The 16,863-nt window shown below is 35.6% G+C and overlaps 1 protein-coding gene across 1 annotated transcript in view; it reads left to right on the forward strand.

The window, feature by feature from the left end:
- Window positions 1-638: 638 nt before the first annotated feature.
- The window catches only part of LOC136818551 (germinal-center associated nuclear protein-like), a 33,599-nt gene continuing 17,374 nt past the window's right edge, over window positions 639-16,863 (forward strand). Inside the window, exons 1-19 of the mRNA XM_067074879.1 lie at window positions 639-669; window positions 3,774-4,616; window positions 6,388-6,746; window positions 6,959-7,088; window positions 7,326-7,393; window positions 7,698-7,742; window positions 8,206-8,418; window positions 8,894-8,955; window positions 9,498-9,630; window positions 10,324-10,400; window positions 11,105-11,218; window positions 11,667-11,715; window positions 12,213-12,326; window positions 12,913-13,059; window positions 13,350-13,514; window positions 13,869-13,938; window positions 14,232-14,407; window positions 15,279-15,362; window positions 16,340-16,461. Coding sequence (XP_066930980.1) covers window positions 3,791-4,616; window positions 6,388-6,746; window positions 6,959-7,088; window positions 7,326-7,393; window positions 7,698-7,742; window positions 8,206-8,418; window positions 8,894-8,955; window positions 9,498-9,630; window positions 10,324-10,400; window positions 11,105-11,218; window positions 11,667-11,715; window positions 12,213-12,326; window positions 12,913-13,059; window positions 13,350-13,514; window positions 13,869-13,938; window positions 14,232-14,407; window positions 15,279-15,362; window positions 16,340-16,461 — 2,954 coding nt within the window. The 5' untranslated portion in view covers window positions 639-669; window positions 3,774-3,790. The remainder of the gene's footprint in view (window positions 670-3,773; window positions 4,617-6,387; window positions 6,747-6,958; window positions 7,089-7,325; window positions 7,394-7,697; window positions 7,743-8,205; window positions 8,419-8,893; window positions 8,956-9,497; window positions 9,631-10,323; window positions 10,401-11,104; window positions 11,219-11,666; window positions 11,716-12,212; window positions 12,327-12,912; window positions 13,060-13,349; window positions 13,515-13,868; window positions 13,939-14,231; window positions 14,408-15,278; window positions 15,363-16,339; window positions 16,462-16,863) is intronic.

The raw sequence follows: 16,863 nt of genomic DNA on the forward strand, positions 1-16,863 counted from the left end.
TAGTAAACTAGTAGGTTATTACTTATAACCCTTATAACCTTATAATATCATGTCAATCAAATAATGTAAACACTAATTAAATATTCGAATCGCAGACCTCTACAAAACCCCAGACAGTTTCTACTTTCTATAAGAAGCACATGGATCTGTTAGTAGTGGATGTCAGCAGCCTAGGTGCCATAGATAAAGCAATCAGGGATTCAAAGTTACGTTTCGCGCGCGCGGAAGAGAAAGAAAATCAAATCGATACACCGGGGCAGTTACTGTGATTTGATTGGACGATTCAATAAAGTGGTACGCAAGGTCCGAAAACGAAAGAGAAAGAGATCAAGGGTGAAAGGGAAGCGATAATTACAAGGTCTCAAAAGAAGGTTGTCTATTGCTCATTCCGACATCGACTTTTAACCTGACTGAAATTCGAGCCGTTACTAGCAACCCTGCGGGGCCCAAGGCGCCGAGTATGCACCCGGCACAGTGACAAGCCGTTACCAGCAACCCTGACACCCTGACCCTACCTAACTGTTAGCTAATCAATTCCAAACAACAAAGCCCCCGGAAAATTTAAAATGCCGGAATGAGCACTAGACAACCTTGTTTTGAGACCTTGTAATTATACTTTCCCAGTAGGTACAGGACAGAACAAGTACACTGGTACAGGACAGCAGGCAGGTAAGCAGATAAGTTATACCAGATTAAAACTCATGCTGACAATGAAAGTATGTCTGTTTATTTTTTAGAACTAGTAAAAAATCAAATAATAAAAATCCTAGGTGAAAAACAGCTCTATATCTGTATATATGACAGTATGAAGCTTTGGAGTTCGGAAACGATGCAAAGTCTACGCCAAATTGTTATTTGATTAAAGTGAGGTCCACGCTAAAGAAGTTCGGCTTGTGGAAAGGCGGGCGAAATTGCAGGGGGGGGGGTGAGCCCCCAACGGGTCTAGGGCTGAGCCCTGGTGGGGGTTCAGGGGGCGAAGCCCCCCGAAAAAAGGCCTGAGATTTTGATTTTCTCATGCCTAAAAGTTGCTCAAAATTTGTAGAAAAGAGCTTGAATTGCTGGTACTTCTAAGAAAGAAATGTATAAAGTTAAATGAATCAGTGCCGTAGGAAGCATTTTGATATTAGGGACATACGTTCAGTGACACCAGTATAACACTAAAATTTGAATAATTGCAATTCGAACGCAATCGAATCGCAATCGAATATTACCCAGGATTTGCCGTTCAATTGCTTCGATATTACGTTCGATTATATTCGATTACGTTCAATTGATTCAATTGTATTCGATTTTATTTGCCCTCGTACGGTACTTAAAATGCTTGGACGGCCACACTAAAAAGCTCTAAGGAGTGATCCAATTAAATTTATCCAGACGATCTCAATTGAACGGAATCAACAATCAAACAAGTCGAACCAAATCGAACTCAATCGACCGATTGAAATTTGATTGTCGAACGCATCAAAGTTCTGGGTAATATTCGATTGGTTAGATTGTTGTTCGACTGGTTCGATTGTCGTCCGACTGCATTCGATTGTCTTCCTTAAAATACAACGAACCATACAACCTGTGTTTTGGTTTTGAATAGGTCCACGAATCAGACTAGAGCTTTAACGAGTACCATGCAGTTACATCAATATGCCTTTTTACCTGTCTTCAAAAATACAAATAAAAGTGATCAGGGAAAAGGACGCGAAAAAAAAAGACATAAGCGTGAGAACAGAGTAATCAAACTCGTTAGAAAAATTACCATTAGAAGTCATAAAAAATCAACCTGAATAAATGCAATCGAAATTCCAGAGAACTTCATAATTCCCCAAACAACATTACATTACTATGTCAAACTCCCATCACATAAACTTTACAATTACGTCAGAGTAGATACGCTCGCCACCGAAGAGGTTTATTTGGAAAGGGTAATTATATTTTATTGTTCGCTTCTTTTTTAAAGATTTGCCGGGTTGGAAAAATATGAATTTCTTTGTACATATTTTACCTATCCCAAATATTTAGGAGGCTAAGTTTTAAACGAATGGTCAAGTTGAAACGAACGATAAATGTATCAAGGTCTGTTTTATTTACCCCCTGGTGACTTAACAAAAGAGACTTAACTCGATGTTACAATCCAATTATTGAAAGTTTGTCTCGGCCTTTTTATAATGAGCGAGACATACGTTCTCTGATTACGCAATTTTCATATTGACATTTTCGAGGCATTTTGATGTAACTGCCATGAGATTGGGTAACTTGCATCAGTGGACAGTAGAGGCTAACATACATAGCCCTCAAATGAAAGACCTGGCTGGTCATTAAAATACAACTACGCAGCTCTGCTTGCAGCATCAAAACAAAAATGGTAGAGTAGAGCTGCGAGCGGAGTTGGGAGCGGAGCTGCGTAGTTGTATTTTGACTGACCACCCTACTGCACCCTATTTTGATTTAATTTTGTATATATTTTACTTATTTATTTTTTATGTTTGGAAGAAAATTTTTACATTGGTGGTTGCCAAATAAGGAAAAGTCCAATTTTTTAAACATATACGAACCCAATAGAGCGCCTTCAAACACAATCGAATGCAGTCGAATCCTAATCGAACGCAATCGAATATCAATCGAATCTGAAAATTGTGGTAATATTCGATTGCGTTCGATTTGATTCGACTGGTTCGATCGTCGATTCGGTTCGATTGAGATTGTCTGGACTTATCGAACATGATCGTAATCGATTAAAATCAAAGATCAATCGAATGTAATCGAACCAATCCAACATAGTCAACTATCAATCGAACCTTACTTGAACGCAATCGAACACAATTGAATATTACCCAGGAATCGGCTGTTTGATAGAGATTCGATTGCGTTCGGCAATCACAATTATTCGATCGCGTTCGATTATGTTCGATTTGTTCGATTGCGATTTTCGTTTGAAGTTGTTCGACACCGTCTGGATTACTCCACATACATTACTTTCCCTCAGCCAATAAAAATGTGATAAATTATCTTGTCTCTAGGTAACTGTTGTGGAGTAATTACCATAACCTGGTCTAATCTCGACATCCCTCCTCTAATTCCGACACCCTTTTTATCAGCTGAAATTGATAGAAAGGTTGAAACTGTTTTTCTTTGCTTAGTGGTCAGAGAGGAAAAATCCTTTTTCAATCAGCGATTCAAGCTTTCGTATTATCCCTGTCTCTAAAGAAGGGTGTCGGATTTAACCAAGGGATGTCGATATTAGACCAACTTAAGAAACAACTATCCCAATTGGCATCAATGAATAAATGATAAAATGTTCGGATATTCTCTTAGCCCTTAGCCTGTAAAAAGGCAAAAAAGGGAGGTAAGCAGTGGCTTTGCCGGAATCTTTTTGAAAAAATTGATGAGTGGGGGGGGGGATAAATATGGACAACCCATACAGTAAGGTTGACACTTTTTAATTTTTTAAGCAGTATTGTAGAAAAGGAAAGGAAAGGAAAAAGTAACCTGTGGTGTTTCTTGTCATATTCTTGGACACTTTTTAACAAAAGTATTGACAGGGAACAAGTGTGATACCTGTAAGATTTATTAACCAAATATTTTGTACTGTACCAAATGAGATACCTTTAGTGTAAAAAGATAAAAATTGTCAGGAGGCAAACGCTGGGAAGGGCAGTTTTAGAGATGCAATTCTCATCAGTTATTCTATTATTGGCTTTATGTTATGTTTAAAAAGGGCACATAGACGGATATTAAATAAATATTATAAGTTTGTCTTTCTTCTTTTGATTGCTTTTCAGCAAGAGAAATCAAACAAATGGGTGAACATCCATCTAACACGGATCCTTTTGCGGTGAAAAACAAAGAAAATGAAGTTAATCCTTTCATAACCGCAAGAATTGATAATAATGTTTTCAAAACAGCTGATAATCCTTTTGCAAAGACAACTGAAGCAATTGCACCTGCTCTGAATAACCCATTTGGGGGAAATCCACAACAAGTTATAGATGGAAGTGCTCAGCCCTTATTTGGGAAAAATAATGAAAACCCTTTTGGAAGAAAAACTGACAATCTATCATTTGGAAAGTCAACTGTTACTGAAAATCCTTTCTCTTCAAAACCTTTTGGAGGAATTACAAACCAACCAGCTTCAGGATTCTCGACTCAGATGACTGAAAATCCATTTACTACAAGCAAAGAAAAACTAAGTGATGAGAACAACCAAGTTGTTGCTAACCCTTTTGCAGTTAACACAGAGAAGCCAATCTTCACACAATCTCAAATACTTGATAATCCTTTTGCAAGGAAAACAGAAGAAGAAAACACAAAAAGACCAACCTTTGGTATTGATGTTGAAAATACTGGGTCCCAGTCCACTGCTTCAATGAAATCAGCAGAAAATCCTTTTGCAAAGGTTGTAGAGAAAAGTTCAATCATGTTTTCATCAGCACATGAACAAGCTAAAAGCACAAATCTATTTACAAAGGTTGTTGATAATCCATTTTCTACAAAGATTCAAGATCCGTCCTCACTTGAAATAAAAAATGAGGAAAACCCTTTTCTTCGAAGAGAGGCAGCTCCTTTCATTCCTAGAGGTAATATCAAAAGCCGACTTGGTATCAAAAAACAAACCCCATTACCAGGTAATTAATATTAACTAACTTCATTTGACTGTTCTTTTGCCAAACATGGTTTCTGCCTACTTTTTCAGTCCCCCCTTAAAATGCAATTTTGCCCTTAAAGAAAACTCCCCCCTTAAATCGAACAAAAATTACCGGTACCCCTTGTTAGAATGACCCCCCTTAAAATGAAAAAAAATAGAGGAATCCCCCCTCAGATTTTAATTTTTAGACTTTGACAATAACAAAGTACAACGATTGGTTTGATATCAATGCCATCAACATTATATTAGGTACATAATGATATCCAAATAAAGAAAATTCAATAAAAAGAAATCATTGAAAATAAACTGGATCCTATAATCAAATGATACAAATAAATCTTTTTATGAATAAAACCAAACAAAAGATGCAGTACCTGGTACAACAGTTGTGTTTTGTTCATATCTTAGGCCTTGTAAATTATCTTTATCATTAGATTTGAACTGGGAATGTTTTCTGATTGTAGTCCTAGTTAAAGTTAGGTCGAGTAAGTGGTCTTCCCAAGTAGAGAATTTAGGCAGTAAAACACAAAGATTTCATGCTTATGACATTGATTTTGGATGTGACAGAGCTGAAAATGTCAAAGATCATTGATGTCGACCAACTATTTCAAGAAAATCTTTGTACCCTTCAGCAAACAATTTTTACAATAGAGAGAGAGAAGAGAGTATGCAGATTCATGGGGCCTGGCGAGCCATTTGAGTGTGGGGGGGGGCAAGATTTAGGAAAAAAATGTCGCCCACCATGGTTGGTTGACGAAGAAAATTTTTCACTTTTTACACCCTCAAAACAGCTTAAAACGTTATCTAATTGGGGAGAATAATAGTTTTTATGGTTTGATTTGGTCTGTTAAAGGTCATTCTAATGTACATAACTTTCAATATAGCATGGTCTGCAAAATAGTGGGTATGAGATTGTGAGCACGAAAACGGGATAGAAGATATTATTAGACAAAGAAAATTATTATCAATAAAACCAAATATTTTAGTACCCCCTTTTTTCTTATTTTGATAGATTCTTCCAGCCCTTGATAAAGAATCCCCCCTTATTTAAAAAAAATGACAAAAATCCCCCCTTTTTTAAAAGGCAATTTTTTTTACCCCCCCTTATTTTAAGGGGGGGGGGCAGAAACCATGCAAATGATATAAACTAGTGTCACGAAGGCTATTAAAGTAACAATATACTTGCAACCATGAAGTCTAGACATAGTATCAATGTTTTTACTTGGATTTAGGTGTGATGTTTTATCACTCACCAAATACTACATAGAATATAACCATCCCTGGCTCTGGGGAAGATTCTGACCAGGGGCTCTTTTTGTCTAAAATCAGAGACTATTTATTTAGTGAGGGTCGGGAGGGTTCCTGCTTTAGGCCAGTGACTGAGGGCTAAATTTTTTTCTTCACCTTAGCTAGTTCAAGACTTTAATTTATTCTTGAAATATTTTTGAATATAATAAGTTAAGTCTTAAAACATACATAAATAATTAATTTTTCATATTAAAGTAAGGGATTATCTACTTCAGATTTAGGTGGGATCTTGGGGGAGGGGACGAGCCTTAAGAGCAGCTTCAATTCCTCTGCACTAAATATCCAGAGTTTGCATGTGTAATAATGCCACAAACAGTTATAGTATGTTGTTTTATCTTTCTTAAAAACTTTTTCAATCAATATAAAGCAGAGAATATATTCAATTTTAGTATAAAAAGTTTTTTGGCCTCCTCAGTTAATATTTTATTTTGTGCATCTTTCAGGGAATCTTATTGACTTGACAAAGCCTTCAACAGACAATCTTCCAATTACCACAGCTGCTCCTATCAGTGCTGGGAACACTATTCAACTTCACAATGTTCCACCAAAATATTTTGCACGAGAATTCTTGAGCCCTTTCTATTCAGAATTTGGGACGGTGATCAAGATTGATTTAAAACTTTTTCCAAGAAAAATAGCTTTTGTGACTTTCTCAAACAGAAATAGTGCACAAAAAGCAATGAGTTTGGGTACAAATTTGGATTCGGCTACAGTGGTAGAAATTACATGGCCGACCAAGAAAAAACCAGAACTGAAAACCCAACCAAAAATTCAACCGAAAAAAATCAACACAAAACGACATGTGAGTGTTTGTTTTTATTAATTTTTTAAGCAACTTTTGGCATTAATTTAAACAGGGTTCACGGTGACACAACAAATCTTTTACCGGTTACATCGTTCATTATTTCATTTTTTAATCAAAAGAAAATTCTAATAGATAAGGTATTTCAGTATTATTTTATTACTTTAAGAGCATTGATTGTGGACTTGAAATTTCAAAATTTTCTTTTACAGAGTCGCAAAAGCTTAGATGATTTCAAGACAGAATTACGGAATCTTGCGCAAAGCTTGAGTGTTGTTTATTGTCCTACTTCATTAGAAAAGTATGAGTTGCTGGATAAATTGGACAAGAAAATTCGAGAAGGTAATCAAATTCATTATCTTAAAATGACTCTCACATGAAACTGGGTTCCAAAAATGAATATTTCACTCATTAAACAGCTTGAAGCTGTAGCATATAGCACTTTTGGTGTAAAGAAAAATTAGAATTGTTGTGAGGACTAGCATTTGTTTTATTTGATGTCACTCTTATAGACCAATCATGTTGGAGTAACTTTATGAGACTGGCATTTATCATTTGCTTTGATATTTGCTATTCTAGGGATAAGACGAGACCCAAAGGATTATAAAGTATTGGTTGGAACATGTGTGGACATGTGTCCAGAAAGGGTTTGTTTTTATTTGGTCTAAGTGTCAGTCAGAGAATTTAAAAGAATGGGTAATTATTAATGTTTGCTTTGATTTTTGATATCATTCCCCCAATTGAGAAAGATTTTATACCTTTTTTCGTTTTTGGCAAACCTATACAGGAGAGTAACCCTTAATTTGTTAATAGTTGAAAATGATAGGAGAAAATTGAGTATACCTCAATCAAAATCAATTTTAATGTTCTACTCTTTTTGTAAATAGCTCTAGGCAAGTAAAATTTCAAAACTTCGTTTCTTGACTTCATTAAACTTTTATTACATTCTAGGAACGGTATTTTAGAAATGACAAAAACCAGTTCAGTTTCTTTGAGGTAACTGCTTTGTTTACAATTTTGACCAGAAAAAGAGATTTTTTTCGCTTTTTTCCACCCACCTTGTTAGTATAGGTATTAAGATGTCATTATATTAATTAATGGCTGTCTTAGAGTCAATTTTAATAAGCATTTTATGTAAAATCGAATTTTAATAAAAGTATGTTAACAAAACATTGAGACAAATAAAAAATAAAAAAACTTTTGCAATTGTTAAAGTCCAATTTTTAAGCAAAAGTCAATATAAAAGTCAAAATATCTAAACGATTAAGAAATCAGAGACTCTTTGAATGGATTTTTAGGGTACATAATCTCAATTTGGAAAAAATCGACTCATTAAGTTTGTTATGAATTGATACGGCCATGTATGTTACTTGTTATTTACTATTGTTATTTTCAATGTTCTCTCAGACATAGAGTGTAATCTTAATTTTCTCGAATTGGCAATTGTTATTTTCAATAGAACACAAATGGTCTGTTGGACATACAAAAAGCAGTCAAGGAGTACAGTCGTTCGTCCGCTGACCAAGAAGTTCCCTTACCGCATGAGTTGCGTACCATCACCGCATTAGACCGCACAATGGATTATCTGATTTCAAACATTATGGATGTTCAATACAGTACGGTTTCAGAATGGTTTGATTTCTTGTGGAATAGAACGAGAGCTATTAGAAAGGTATTTACCATAGTAGTTGCCCACTTTGAAATTAAATATTGAGTTCTTTATGGCTAGCTTTTTCGAAGAATCCAACCTTTTTCATTGGATGGAAAGAGTTGATCCATTAGATCAGAAGTTATACCTTAAGGGAACTTATTTTGGCGGGAACTTATTTTGGCGAGCGGCGAAAATCTTAAGAAATTTTAATTTTGGCGGGAACTAATTTTGGCAAATGACAGCGTAAATCTGTTCTATTTTTCCTTATTTTGAGCAATTTTGATGAATTTCAGGGGTTATTTAGGCAAGGAAACAAAAAATTTAATTTTGGCGGGAACTAATTTTGGCGAATTTTGCCTAAATTCGCCAAATTCGCCAAAATTAGTTCCCGCCAAAATAAGTTCCCTTAAGGTACTTAAATGAAAAAGAATCTGTTCTTTTAACAGTTAAAATCGATCTTTCAAATGTTATATCAAATCTTTTAATTTTTTTTTAGGACATAACTCAACAGAACTTCAAATGTAAATCAAGTATCAGTATTGTGGAGAAATGTACAAGGTAAGAAATCCGTAGATGAAAATATTATTTATTTAGACTGTGGATTGGTGCATATAAGTCTTGTTTTCATGATCTGATATAGGCCTTTTCATAAATTATTTTGAGTGCAACAAATGCCTCGTTTTGAAACCATTACCAAGGTGATTAAATCATTTGAGCCTCCAGTGTTGCTTTTACAAATAGAGTAATTTTCTTACGAACTCCTCTAAGAATCAATTACCGCAGCAATATTTTGAAAATGAAGTAAGCGTTGCTCGTGACGTAGTTTACGAAAAGGTGTATTTGCAATCAACTTCGAGTCCTGTCAATTCAGGATTAGAAAATGTTCAAGAGAATTTTGTTCTCTACTATTGCTTCTAGGACAACATGTATAAAGACTCATTTTTACTAAAAAACTTCTCCAAATCATTGGACATCCAATAATCTCCCCTGCCACACCATAATGTTAAGAGTGCATATCTATCAATTTTGAAGGTGGAATACAAAGCTGATTTCACAAGACAGATTTCATTATGGTTTTAAGTTTATTCTTATTCTCACAGGTTTCACATTTTTTGTTCACACTTCTTGTGTGAGGAGGAGATGCATGTTTTTGATACCAAGATCAACCTGGAGAATATGACAAAGTGTTTGCAAACGTTGAAACATATGTATGAAGATCACTGGCTGGAGACTGTAAGCATTGTTTTATTAGTACTTCAAATATTACTCAGGTCACCCTGTCAATTCCTTGCTGGATCAAGTTAAAAAATTAATAGAAATAAAATTATTAGAACATCTTTTGTCCCTTTCATAGCTGATGGTACCATTCTTTGTTTTTCAAAAGTTATGATAAAACAGGCCTTTTGTCAGAATGAATTTCTTTTAGGTCCCCAGCGCAGGGCCTACTAGGTTACAAAGTTGACGGGTATGTCCGAGCTAAAGCTCGAGAATGGACCCTTTGAGATAACGAATTTCAAATATTAATTTTTAGTGTTTTTACGACTCTTTAAGACTACTGTTCTCAGTTTTCATGCATCTCAGCCAAAATTTTGAAAGTTTAATCCAGATTACGAGGATTTATAAAAAGGGAGCCTTACATTTCGCACATACCTGACACTTATTTGCCTAGGTACCTCCCCCTCGTCCCTGGTCCCTGTTGCAGATGCTGTCCTGTCTTTCTACAATACAATCTAATACTTATAGCATTGTTTTCTTTCCTAAAAAGACTTTGTCCATGCTGACTTTGTCCATCTGTTTTTGAGGAGTGCTAAATATTAGGTTTAAATCTTCTTTGGTTTTTTCTACATAGTTTGATTTTCAAATTGCTGTTTTTACTGAGCCTTTTTTAATCTCTGTGGTCATGTTTAGCTGTGTATAATCTTTCAGAATAACCCTTGTGCAAATGAAGCAGAATTCCGTGGTTATCAAATTTTATTGAATCTAAACGATGGAGATATACTAAGGTATGTATATAGTTTTCAAAAGATTCCTACTCGGATTCGTTATATTTTAGAGAATTAATAATCAAGAAACCTGCCCCTAAAAATAATATGTACCTTAAGGGAAAAAATTTTGCCAGGAATTTAATTTTGCGGATGGCAAAGAAGGTTTTCTCAGAGGAAATTAAATTTAGCGGATCAGCAATAAAATTAATTTTGGCGGGAATTTAATTTTGGCAGACTATGATTTAATTTGCACAAAGTGCAAAATCAGGGTAAAATGTTGAAAATACCCCAGTTTAGGACCTAAATAGTGAAAAATCAACAAAATTTAGAGGGAATTAAATTTGGCAGATGGATGGTAGAAAAAATAAGATTTGACGGGGACCTAATTTGGTGGATTTCAGTAAAATCTGCCAAATTTCTCCCTCTAAGGTACAACTGTACAACTTCCTAAAAACTGATTTTACAAAGATGTAAATGAGCTTTTTAACCAATGAAATTATAGAATATTATAGAATTATAGAATATTATAGAATTTCAACAATACATTTTTCCAGGTCTCCAGGTCTCATGGGGCCAAAGGGAAACAGCCCATTGGTATTCAGTTAGTGGATGATTTTACTAGCATTTTCAATTTTAAAGTCATTTCTTCCATTCTTCGAGTAATGTAAGGGTGAGATTCCATAGGCACCATTAATATTGTTTCCGATTGTTTCACTCAACAGGGAGGTGATGAGCTTCAGTGATGACATTCGAAAATCAGCACCAGTGAAATTTGCATTGCAATGTTTCTCAGCCGTTCAAGAAAACAATTATAGTCGCTTCTTCAAACTTGTCAAGTAAGTCGAATATTCTGTATGGACAAAGTGTAAAAACATAAAGTAATAGTACAGTCTCTTTAACTCGAACCTCTATAACTCGATTATGTCTCCTTAACTCGAACAAGTATTCTCGTCCCTTCAGTTAACAATTCTCTATAATTCGGAACAAATTTGTGTTCCCCGTGCGTGTTCGAGTTACGGAGATTCAGCTGTAGTTTTACAAATTTGAAGGCCACAATGTGAATAAATGGGCCTCTATGAATCGCTCATACGTTTATTATCCATCATCTATTATAAAACTACGCGCAAATTGTATCCTTCTAAAGCAATGCATGACTAGTTGGCCAAAGAAAAGCTGAAAATCGAGTTGTTTTTTAGGCCAGTTTACCTCCCTTTTCATCAGAATTTCATTTCAATTCTTATCCCCTCTCAGAATTTCAGATTTCTCTTTTGTTTTTGTTTTCAGGAAGGCAGATTTTCTCAAAGCTTGTTTGATGCATCAGTACTTCACACAGGTATCCTTGATGGGAGGTTTTATTAAGGCCGGTCTCCACTTTCGCGCGAAATGGGCAACAGTTTTTTTTCGTAACCTTTTTTGCCTGAAGAAAAGATTACGTCATAAAAAAGTTTCGCGCGAACAAAAAAAGTTGAAGGAAGTTCTACTTTTTCATCCAATACGTCAATTTCGACCAATGGAATTGCTTCATTTTTAAACCGATCAATGACCTTACAAAAATGTCAAATTTTTTTTACTGATGTCGCGTGAAAGTGGAGACCGGCCTTTAAAGTGGTACCTAAATGGTAGCACTACTCGATAAAATTCGACCTTTCAGGTCTAGTGCAATAGAAGAGGGAATAGACACAGAAAAGAGGATTTTCCATCTCTCAATTCATCATAGTTCACCAAAACTTAAAGATATGTACTAATTTGCTGTGTAAAATGCGTTTTCCCATCTCACACGACAAACCTTGCTGTGACCACTCATCATCTTGGTATGTCATATATTTTTAGATGAGGGCGATTGCATTGAAAAGAATGGCAAGGGCATACGTTGTTGCCAAATCAGACTTGCCATATCCTTTGGAAGATCTGATGTCTATTCTTCTATTCAACGATTATGATTCAGTAAGATTCAAATATTCTTTTTCTTGTTTTGACACTCTTTTACTTTTACACCCCTGTCTCACAAATCTTCTGTCTTTCATCTAACTACCAAAACAATGCAACTGATTGTCCTGAAAAGGAACAATCGGCCACCTTAAGAAAGAGCCACCGTAGTGGGAAGGTAAGCAATACACTATTAAGCAGACCTGTTTGTCTTGTAAAAGTTTATATTTTTTATATACGTAAGTCCAGATGACGTCATATTTTTTAACCGAAGTACCCGAAAACAGTCGGATTCTGACCACCTTGTTTCCCATTTTAAGTAACAGAGAGGGAGGGGTCATATCCCAACCTTTCTTTTCGGGTGTTTTTGTTAAAAAATGCAAGGCTCGAAATAACGATTTCAAGTGCGTCGGACAAAATGTCCGATCAGTGTTGCTTTAGCTTGAAAATTATGATTTTTGGGTCGGACATGAAGCTATTTGGGTTGGACAATGTCCGATGTCCGACCGTTATTTCGAGCCCTGAAAATGACTTACGTATATTAAGCATTGAAAAGCTGTGGTCATAACTAATTGTAGAAATTAATTTGCTCATTTGCCCCTAGGCTTCTGCGTTTTGCAATCACTACGGTTTTGGTACGGACGAGATGTATGTCTATTTAAGTCGTTCAGCATATCTTGAACCTGAAGATCGGTATGCCAAAGAAAGATCGTCAATCATCAATGAGAATTGCTCCCTAACTATGGCCGAGGTTTGCGATTATTCTTCTTCATCGTAGTGCGCCGAATTTCGGATGACGGAATGAATCTAGCACTTTTTGTTTTCAAAATTTACATTTTTCAAAATCTGGGGATAATGAATGAAGTGAGAATTTTTCCAGTCTGAACTATTTTCCAAAGTCGAAATATTTAAGTGTGAGTTTTTGAGTTTTAATAAGAAAACAATAAGTTTCTTTTAAGTTTCTGCAACCTTTTGTTTTGATTCGAAGGCGCAAAGTCTGGATTAGATTTAGGAAGTCATGCTATGTTAAACCTTATTCAGATTGTGAACAACGGGCCATTGAAAGAGCTACCTCTGTACCATCCAGTGGACAGTTTTGATTCTAGAGGACATTACATTGGGACGTACCAAGAATTATCTGGATTGCCGGTTGGTGATGAAATTGCCATCGATGAGGTAGAAACGGAAGATAGTCAGAATGATGAGGTAACAAACAATCTTGAAAACCTTTAAAAGCTAAAATGAATGATTTTTTTTAAAAATTATCAAAACGTTTGAAATGTTTGAAACTCTTAAGTGACATCATATTTTTGATTTAAACAAAATAAAGAAAAACTTTTTCCCCGTGTGGTGCCGCGCAAACACAAGTTTTGAGAAATTCTTTTGTTCATTTGCTTTGTCAGCTTAGAGGTGCACCACCTTTTTATATACCATGAAAAAAAGAATATCTTTAGTAAAAAGTAATTTTTGTTATGTAAAAACCTCATTCCTGTCGAGATCCATTGAACTTATTGCTTAATGAACCGATTGGAAATTGTTTTTTTTTGTTTTTTTGAACAGGGTGCTACAACAGTTGACGAAGATGAAATAAACGACCCTACTTATGAACAACAAGACGAAGAAGACAAAGGTGAGCTCTCTTTGAGCATATTCTTCTTTTTTTCGTAGAGGAAGTATCTGGGCGGTGCTTGAGGTCGCCCTTAAAATCTCAAGATTGTGTTATGACGAGTTTCGACGTTTAAATCTTGACCAGTGGTAGATATCGATAATTTGAGATGATTTGCAAAATTCTGGTTCAGTCACGTGACTTGTTGCTATTTTGCAGACCAGAATGTGAATTCCGAGGACACAATCGAGTTATAGAGGTTCGAGTTAAAAAACACTTCACTGTACAAACTTTTGATATTATTTCTCTGTTTTAAGGTGATGATATAGTTGATGGACAACCACAGGATGATTATACAGAAAGTGAACAGGATGATGACGTCATTATCGTTGAAGATAAAGACGAGAAGGATGGAGATTTTGTTCCGGAGGTTTCATCAAAACACACGGCGAAAAAAAAGAACGAAGAAGAACAAATCATGATTTTACGAGAGGTATATTTTACGAGAGGTATATTTTACGAGAGGTATATTTTTACGTGAGGTATATTTTACGAGAGGTATATTTTACGAGAGGCATATTTTACGAGAGGAGTATTTTTACGAGAGGTATATTTTACGAGAGGTATATTTTTACGAGAGGTATATTTTACGAGAGGTATATTTTACGAGAGGTATATTTTACGAGAGGCATATTTTACGAGAGGTGTATTTTTACGAGAGGTATATTTTACGAGAGGTATATTTTTACGTGAGGTATATTTTACGAGAGGTATATTTTACGAGAGGCATATTTTACGAGAGGTGTATTTTTACGAGAGGTGTATTTTTACGAGAGGTATATTTTACGAGAGGTATATTTTTATGAGAGGTATATTTTCTAGTCCCCTACCCTAGTGATTGTGAGCACCTTTCCCGATAATGAGAGAGAAAATCTCCTCGGAATGAAGTCACGATTTATCTAGCACCTAGATGGTGAAATTTTCATCCGACACGCTAAAGCTCTGAAAGTCGGGAAATTTTCAACATCTGGAAGGTTAAGATTACAGAATTTTGCAAGACCACGTCAAGGACTTTGCAGTGGTAGGCCCAACCCTTGTTTTGGGGGATTGTCTGGTTCAACAAAATTGTTTCCAGCCTAACGAGCAGGGCCTGGGTACACGGCGTATCAAGGGCCGACTGTCCTTCCTATCGATGGGGAATTGGCCCACTTCTTTAAAGCTTTAGCCCAAACTACCATCGGAATATCAGATAATCCATGATAAACTTCCAATAATATGGATAAGTGAAATCACCAATAATATTTTGACCAAAGGCCAAATGAGTGATTTTGATGTTTATATATAGTTCTTTTTTGTTTTCTTAGGATATAAACAAAGCATCGACTGAACTTGTTGACGAATTGATTCACGATGTCACAAAAAACACATTCTCTACTCTTCATAACCAGGTGAAAAATATTTCCCTTTTGCCTGTCATTTCCCTCAGTTTGAACCACAAGTGATTTTGTTGTTCAAAGATGTTAAGAAATCGATCTGGCTAGCCAGTGTGATGTTCTCAGTGCTGATAAGTCCAACTAAGGACGAAGTGCATGCACCTGCTTTGCCAACCTTTGTCAAGTCTCCTGAGTGAATGATGGTTGGACACAAATTCTTATTCCTTCACATATCATTTTTGAAAACGTGTTTTTTTGTCACCAACCATGGTTTAATAATTCCATTATTTGTACACAGATTTTAAAAACTTTTGAATCAAATCACTATGTAGTGATGCTGTCGTCAAATTTTGTCTTGTATTTCAGTTGAGTCTCTTTAATTAACTCGAACCTCTATAACTCGAATGTCTCCTTAACTAAAACAAGTTGTATTGTCCCGTCATTTAACAAGGCCTTATTAACCTTTAAAACTCCATAACACGAATTTTCCTGAACACGAAAAAGTTTTATGGTCCCAACAGTTAAACAATACCTTATAAACCTTACTCCATAACTCGAATGTCTCCTTAACTCGAACAAGTCTTATGGTTCCAACAGTTAACAATATCCGATAAACCTTACTCAATAACTCGAATGTCTCCTTAACTCGAACAAGTTTTATGGTCTCAACAGTTAACAATACCTTATAAACCTTACTCCATAATTCAAGATTCCTTAACTCGACAAATTTTTGTTCCTCGTGTGTGTTCGAGTTGTGGAGAATCCAATGTAAGAGGGGGTACTATTCATGATATGCACCATTGCAATGTCTTCCACGGACCCAACAGCTGATTGGTTGAAAGTGACGTATTGATTGATTTTACGTCACTTACAACCAATCTGTGGGTCCGTGATGTAATGTAAGAAGACATTGCAATGCTGCATATCATGAATAGCGGTGTAAATGCTACATTTCTACATGAATTATACTCTGATTTCTTTTACTCTTTCAGTGGCAAGAAAATATGAAAGAAGCTCCGCATTTCGTTGAATACATCATCGCTCTCGTGTCTGTTGAAGATGCCAAAAATATTGCTGTTGAAAGCATGGAAGAGTTCAAAGAGGATAAACAAAAGTAATTTATTGCATATTTTCAACAGATGTTTTACGCACTAGATAGGCTGAACGCTCACTGATTTCCTGCTGGAAGTATGTCCAGTTTTTGAAGCCGACTAGTCCGCAATGTTGTTAATTCTATTTTGACTTCGATCTTCAGACATTCGAACTTCAAAACATTCGAATCCTGTAGGTCGTCAAGCGGAGAATAGAAAACAAAATGGTGGACTACTAGTCAGCTCAAAAGCTGGTCATTACATAAAGCCAATCCAGTCGAGTAGTTTGAGATCAGTGATGTTCTCTTCTCTCTTCTTGACTTTTGATTGACTGAAATCCAGGTTGCGGAAACGTGTCTGCAACAAAACTAACTAAACCTTAAAACTTGGCTTAAATAGTAAACCATGCTCGTCTACAGTCGTCG

Source organism: Clytia hemisphaerica, unplaced genomic scaffold, assembly GCF_902728285.1.
Source record: "Clytia hemisphaerica strain Z4C2 unplaced genomic scaffold, Clytia hemisphaerica genome assembly, whole genome shotgun sequence".
NCBI classification, from domain to species: domain Eukaryota; kingdom Metazoa; phylum Cnidaria; class Hydrozoa; order Leptothecata; family Clytiidae; genus Clytia; species Clytia hemisphaerica.